Source organism: Nanorana parkeri, unplaced genomic scaffold (assembly GCF_000935625.1).
Source record: "Nanorana parkeri isolate BGI_ZX_2015 unplaced genomic scaffold, ASM93562v1 scaffold1222, whole genome shotgun sequence".
In the NCBI taxonomy this organism is placed as follows: domain Eukaryota; kingdom Metazoa; phylum Chordata; class Amphibia; order Anura; family Dicroglossidae; genus Nanorana; species Nanorana parkeri.
Window position 1 is genome coordinate 376,708 of NW_017307490.1, and position 7,337 is coordinate 384,044.

The 7,337-nt window shown below is 39.2% G+C and overlaps 1 protein-coding gene across 1 annotated transcript; it reads left to right on the forward strand.

Annotated features, from left to right (window-relative positions):
- Positions 1 to 1,940: 1,940 nt before the first annotated feature.
- Positions 1,941 to 4,981, forward strand: APOA1 (apolipoprotein A1). Its single transcript, XM_018568637.1, has 3 exons — positions 1,941 to 1,992; positions 3,169 to 3,322; positions 4,236 to 4,981. The coding sequence occupies exons 1-3, from the start codon at positions 1,950 to 1,952 to the stop codon at positions 4,822 to 4,824; spliced, it is 786 nt and encodes a 261-aa protein (XP_018424139.1). The 5' UTR covers positions 1,941 to 1,949; the 3' UTR covers positions 4,825 to 4,981.
- The last annotated feature ends 2,356 nt before the right edge of the window (positions 4,982 to 7,337 follow it).

The following is a 7,337-nucleotide window of genomic DNA, read 5'->3' on the forward strand; positions in this document are numbered from 1 at the left end:
TTATGTTGGACATAATGATAATACATGAGCACAAAAGAGTGATAAATCTCCCCAGTGGGGAGAATTAAAAGGTTGAAAGAGGGTCCATCACTTGTCCACCCCATTCATAACTAAAGAAAAAGAAAGAAAAAACTTAAAAAAAAAACAGAGGACAGAAAAATAACAAGAAAACCACAGGAGAGAACCTTATGGTGTAGCATGTTAGGCTATCAATATGAACAAAAATTTGTGACAAAGAGAGGGGTGCTGGTCCCTCATCTGTGAGGTTTGAAGTCCTACTAAGGGGTCAGACAACCTGGTATATGAGCATGCAGAAAAATGTGGCACTGTCTCCTCTGCTGGTTAACAGACAGATAGTCACCAACAGTGGAGATGGCAGCACATATCTTAAAGCTCTTACACCATCCTCAGGAAGTGGCTGGAAATTGCCACAAAACACGTTGAAGGTGTCCATATATATTTACTGATTGTCGCAACATTTAAAAAAACATATTTGTGAAAAAAATATTCTCTGGACCTTTTCTGAAGGGCACCTTTGTGGACCATAATCCCCCCTTTTGAGACATAAATGGGTGCAAAACTGGAAAAAAAAAGTTTTTCCTACAGATACAATTTAATCCATGAACTGTAATCATGGCATAATCTGACCCCCTGTCATTACAAAAAAAAAGAAATCACTGCTCAGTCAAGCATAAAAATATCATACGCACAATAAAGGTTTACCATAGACTGAACTAATAATTTCTCAACTACAGTATCTCTTTTGTTTGAAAGCTATGTCTACTGGGAAGCTGCTGGCCCTTTTCAGGAGTGAAGTATCTTGAGTCTCACAGCTCATTGCCCATTCTACACACTGATGATGGGTTGATGGAACCCAGGCCAGGGAATCTGCACAGCTAATGGATGGGGGACAAATAAACCACTTCAATCAGAACTTCACATTAATTTCAGAAATTCTGTAGAGGTGGCCAACATTAAAAACATGATGTTGGTGGAATGTACTTCTTTTCTTTAAATAATAATGATATTGACTGCCTAAGCACTTGTGGGGGGCAAGGGCTATAATCAGAAATACAACGAGACATCTGTTCCTATATACAAGACCTATGTATATGTATAGCTGGCAACGAGCCAGCAGATTTTTATGTTTTCCTAGCTCATCATCTTGAACTTTACTCTCCAAGTTCCACATGTTAAACTGCAGACCCAGCTTATCTTAGCTGATAAAGCAATGTATGCAGGGCTATAAAATTCAGTCACTGCTCCAAACAGATCTCATCAGCAGCTAACCATCACAGGGAAGCAGGTAAGAGCAATTATACACTAATATGGATATGATAGGGGATAGAAAGAGGGATACTATATTCAATGTTGTGTAGTATTTGTAGCAATTGTAAGAAATAAGTGCCCAGCACATATGATCGCAATGAACATTTCAAGGTTTTAATTGATTTTCCTTCCATTTACTATATAGATTGTTTCAGTATGTTTTCTTGTACAATTCTGGTTTTGTAAACTTTTGTGCAGTTTTGTTTTGGCACTGGCTTCAGGGATGATCAAATGAAGTGAATTGCACATCCATTACTTCTTTAGTCTCCTGACTCTGCATGTGGATTTGGCCGATCTGCTGAGAATGATGTAATTTAGAAAATCAGGCAGCCATGCCCTGATGGTAATATTCTCTGCAGACTTAGTGCAGTAAATAAATCACATTTTTTTATATTGGTTTGCTAACCCCTAACTGGTATCTAGTGTGATTATAGAAATAAAATGTTTTGAGCTCACTACTTCTTTTTATCATCTTAAATAGCTAGTACCATGCATGCTTAAAATAATTGTTCAAATTTTCAGCCAATGAGGCTCATAACTACATTGTAAATATAACCCAGGAAAGTTATTAAGATCTCAGTATTTGTTCTTTTACAGGCTGAAGTGGACATTTTGCAAACATGAAAAGTTTTGTCCTAGCCATCGCTCTACTGTTCCTTACGGGTAGGTGGATCTGCATTAAGTGTGTCACTATTATCATTTCATATAAGCTTCTTATATATAGGAATTTTATTTTTACACATCATACTGCTCTAGAAATATAGTGCACTGCAACAGATTTGAAGTGCTAGAATTGCATGTGACATGGCTGGTTTTGAACTTTAATGTAGACCAATCATTAAAATGCAAACGTTACACCTGTAAGAGCACATGTGAGCACTAACAAATCACATTATCATTTCATTTTTACTCATTTTAAAAATACCGCCTAGGCTAAAGATCATATGGGTCTTGTTAGCCAGGGGTTTTGTAATTGATTCATGTAGTTAGAGACTACAGACTCTAAAGTCAGGCAGATGGTATTTTGTAGACTTGCAGTTACATAAAAGGGTCAGGAAAGAAACAAAACTCCTACAGTATATGTCATAGGAAAATGCTGCTACTGCATATACATTTAATAACACGTCATAGATACAAAGTTATTAAAGCTTAGCACCTTGGACTTTATTGCAGGCAATCTCAACTCCATTTGGCTTGTGGACACCAAGCGTGGCCACTCTCTTATTTTTAGCACTTACTTTATAATGTTTTCTTTAAATCATCATGGCTGTTGGTAGATGTGTCTCTCCACATGTGATGGTGTTATTCACCCCAACTCCCTCACTGTATATCCCATACTAGGGATGCACCGATACTGTTCGAGTACCAGTGCCGATACTTGGTATTTTCATGAGAACTACCAGGGTTGCAGAGGTTGCAGCTGGGACCTGACTCTGGCGCTCCACCACTGTCCTGAAATCATTAGTCTGTATTGTTTTATAAAAACTGTCGCATGACAATAAACAATGTATCATTACTTGTACTTGCAAAAATGGTATCGGTGCATCCCTTTATTTATATTTATAAAAACAAAATCATACATTAAAACAGAGATGTACAAATCCCAGGAGCTCCGTGTGCTCCTTACAAATGACAGCTGCCTCCTAACTTTTGAATTTTTCTCTAGTCTAGTCTTGGAGCTGGAAAAGTATCGGTACTTGTACTTGTACCGAGTACGGTACTTGGTATCGGTGCATCCCTAGCCCATACGGACTCCAAAAGTGTGTTCTCTGCAGCAAAGATGTGAATTCACATTGTAGACATTTGGCTGAACACAAATATGTCTCTTTTTACCTTTAGGAACTCAAGCTCGTTTCCCTTGGCAAAATGAGGAACCTCAGACACCCATCCAGCATTACCGGGAGGTGGTTGAGAGCTACCTACAGAAGATACAGGACATTGGCAAGGAGGCTGCTACACAGGCAGAGTCTTCAGACATTGCAAAACAGCTTGAGTAAGTGGTTCACTGATTATCAATAGCTGCTCTGTGTTTTCACTAGGAAAGTATTAGACTGATGGTGAGTTGCAGTTTAACCTCTATGTCCTAAAAGCTTTCTTTTCAGTAAGCTGTGATTTTCTTTTTACATTTTAGATAGAATAGAACAAAAGGGTTATAGTTGACCCAAAACATAGCATCTCCTTTATTGACTACTATCTTGACATATGGTCCATAATTTAAATGGGTGTTACAAGCTGTAAGAGATTAGTAAAAAAAAAAAGTTGTTTAAAAAAAAAAATGATCTCAGGTCCCCTGTGCAGATTAGTGCTATTAATAACACACAAATACAGAATACATTGCCTCGATATGCCCTGTCTGAAGACACCTGTCCCCCTTATTTGAAAGTACATGTATAGCAAGAAAAAGTTGGGGTATAATGAGATGTCATAACCATTGCACGAGTAAAATCACAGAAGGTTTATTGTTTCAAATTATTTTAACATGAATTGCATTAAAAAGTTTTGTTTTTTTTGTCATAAAAGCATGATTTCCCCCATTTAAGCCTGTTTGCACCGCCAGAAAAATATAAACCACAATTCATAAATACATATCCAGATAGTTTCTTCCGAAACTCACAGTCATCTCATATAGTTGTATTCTGGCCAATTTGCGTATCAGGAATAGATCCCAACTTGATAATGCAATCATGTTAAAATAATTTGAAACAATAAACCTTTTGTGTTTTTACCTGTGCAATGGTTATGACATCTCAATAACCCCTAGTGCTATTAATAAAGTAAAATGAGCTAATGAAAACTAATATCAAGAGTATCCAATATTCTGTGAATTCTTGGTACACACATTAGATTAGAATCCGAGGTCTGGAATACATTTCTTGTAATTTTTGAAAATATTCTCTTCCATTTAGTTTGAAAATCAGAGAGAGGTTTGATTCCTTCAGTGCTAATGCTCTGGCTTTGAGGAAACAGCTGAACCCCTATGTGGAGAAAATCAGGGAAGAAGTATCTGCAGAGCTGCAGAAAGATATCCCCCTCCTCAAAGAAAAGATCCGTCCCTATATTGAAACCTTCCACAATAACTGGGGTGTTAAAGTAAAGTCTTTTAAAGAGAATATTGCACCACTGGTGGATCAGCTGAAGCAACAGACCAGGGATAATGTGGAGGGATTTTACAAAAGTGTCCAGCCCCAGCTTGAAGACCTCAGAGAAACACTGCGTTCTGAAGTCGATAGTTTGAGAGCCAACATTGCCCCATACAAGCAGGAACTGAGGCAAAAGCTGGTTGAGAAATTTGAAGAGGTGAAAGCCAACACTGGTCCTAAAGCAGAAGAATACAGAGCCCAGGTAGCCCAGCATGCTGAAAACCTAAAACAGAGACTCGGACCCGTGATTGAGAACCTCAAAGAGCAACTCCTGCCCAAAGTAGAGGAAGCCAAAGTAAAGCTGGCCGAGCTGTGGCAGACTCTGAAAGCCAAGGCCGCTGAACGCTACGCCTAAACATAATTGCCTATTTCCAGTGACTGTATGAAGACATGGTGCTAGAAAAGCCAAATTCCATCCTGCTATATTCCTGCTTTTCCACCATAAGCACTCTGTTTACCGAAGAGGAACAAATACCCATTCTGCTGCTCCAAGCACAACGAGCTTAAATGTATATGTGGTATGATGTGATCCTATGTTTACATGTATTACTGTGATTAGCTACGCCCTCAGGCTATGTTCCTCTTTTCTTTCATATCAGTCTGAAAATAAAATGCATTAGTTAAATATTTGGTTTACTTTCTTATGTTCTATCATCCATAGTACTACAAATACATATACAAATATATGTTAAACTCCACCAGCTGGGAATAAGATAACCTAAATGTACATTTTTGCTTGATGCCTACTACTGCCAACCACACTCATACCTTATGTAAATGCCGGGTAAAGGAGAAACCAGCTCATTTCCATGTTGTCAGCACAGTACAAAATAATATAATAAGCACAAATAGTGGAATGTTTAAAACTTAACTTACAAACATAGCCACAAAGGATATAAATCCAATTTTTGTGCACCAAATGCATTTGAACATCCAGATAATACCGTGTAAAAGTAGCTGTGACATCATTACTGGGGTGCACCCAGCCAAACAAGGAGCAGAGCTGTTGTAGGGACCCTGTAGGTCCTCTCACAACAGGCTTCATGCAGAAATGTCCAGGGGGTGATACAAGACCAGTCAGCCAAGGAGCAGCAGTGGCTGGTCTTTATTACAGGGAGATCCTGCACACAACCAAGTAAGAATACACACAGGGCAGCCATCAGAAATTTCGGGGCCCCATGATTCTGTGTACAGAGGAGCCTAAACTATAATGCACAATAGCACCGCTTGTAGGGAGACTACAAATCCCAGCAACACATTTATACAGCAATGCAGAACAGCATATGAATTGGACTCTGGGCTTTGTGACGCGCTGGACTCCGGTATACACCAAGATGGCAGCACCCACATGTTCAGGTTCCGCCATCTTGGTGTACACCAAGATACACTCCAAAATGGCGGCATGCGCAGAACACACTGGCGGCCGTTACGGCCGCTGTTCGATCTGCAATTTCTTTGTGCGGTTTTGGATTCGGAGGCTCATTGTCTCTGAATCCAAATCAGCATTGAAATTAGTTTCCTTTGACGAAACAAATAAAAATGTTTCTCGTTTTTATTTGTTTCGTCTGAACCAAATTTGTTTGCCGCGCACACGTCTATTACACAGCACAAACTATATAATTGGACTAGTATACAGCAGATACGCATAAAACATAACACAATATAAAATTAAACAGGTTGTAAAATCTAAAAAAAAAATAAGAAAAGTAAACAGTCGCCCCGACAACCAATCAGATATTTACATGAACCCAATCTGCCCCCATACAGGATACATTTTATACCAGTGCCAATAAACTTTAAAAACCAAAGAGTTCTCACCAGGGGCAGATGCGGGCACCATTCTTCCAGTGGGGGCCCCCAGCCTCGAGCCCTTGTGCAGTCACAAGGGGCGCTAGGTCCGCCCCCCCTGTATCTACACCACCTCCCCCGCTACCTCTGGGCACTCGCTGTCAGACTAGGATAGTGATGGCGAATGTTTTTTAACTCGAGTGTCCAAACTGCGACGCAAAATCAATTTATTTATCTCAAAGTGCCAGTTTGGGCGCTCGGGTTTAAAACATGTTCAGCATCTCTGCTTAGGCAAAGTAGGGAAACACACATATTCAAACATTTATACACTCATAGCACACGCATTAAAAAACACACATAACACATGCATTAAAAAACACATGCATTAAAAAACACATGCATTAAACACACGCATTAAAAAACACACATAACAGACTCTTTAAAAAAACACCCAAATCACAAGCTCATTAACCACTTACTGCCCGAAGCAATTTCTTACATTTGCACACACACATGATAAAATCTGAATTTTTGGCTATAAAACAGCTTCAGACCCCCAAACAATGATATATTTTCTGAAATCAGAGGTCTTGTAGAATACAAAGATGCAAGTTGAAATTGTTTATGTTGCATGGTATTTGCGCAAATGTTTATCAAACAAGTATTTTTAGGCTAAAATACACTTAAATGAAATTTAGTGCACAGAAACAGAATATAATGGCTAATTCCAGCATCTTCCTCCTTGCTGATCTCCCTCTGTAATGTGAATGCAGAAGTGATGTGTATTACATCACTTCCGCATTCATCTGTCAGTCATCTGGCTGCTATAGCCAGAGAGAAGAAGCTGATGAAGCAGATCTCGGCTTCATCAGCTTCTTTGGGGGTCCCCAGGTGATATCAGGGGTCCTAGAGACCCCTAATGTCTCCATAAAGAGGACCTGTCAGTGTGCCTTTGCTATTATATAGGGGATAGTTAGTCCCCTATGTGATAGCAATGACATTAAGTGTAAAAAAATAAATAAAAGTCACATATAACAAAAGTTAAAAAAACCTTTCAGTCCCCCCCCCCCCCCGGCTTAA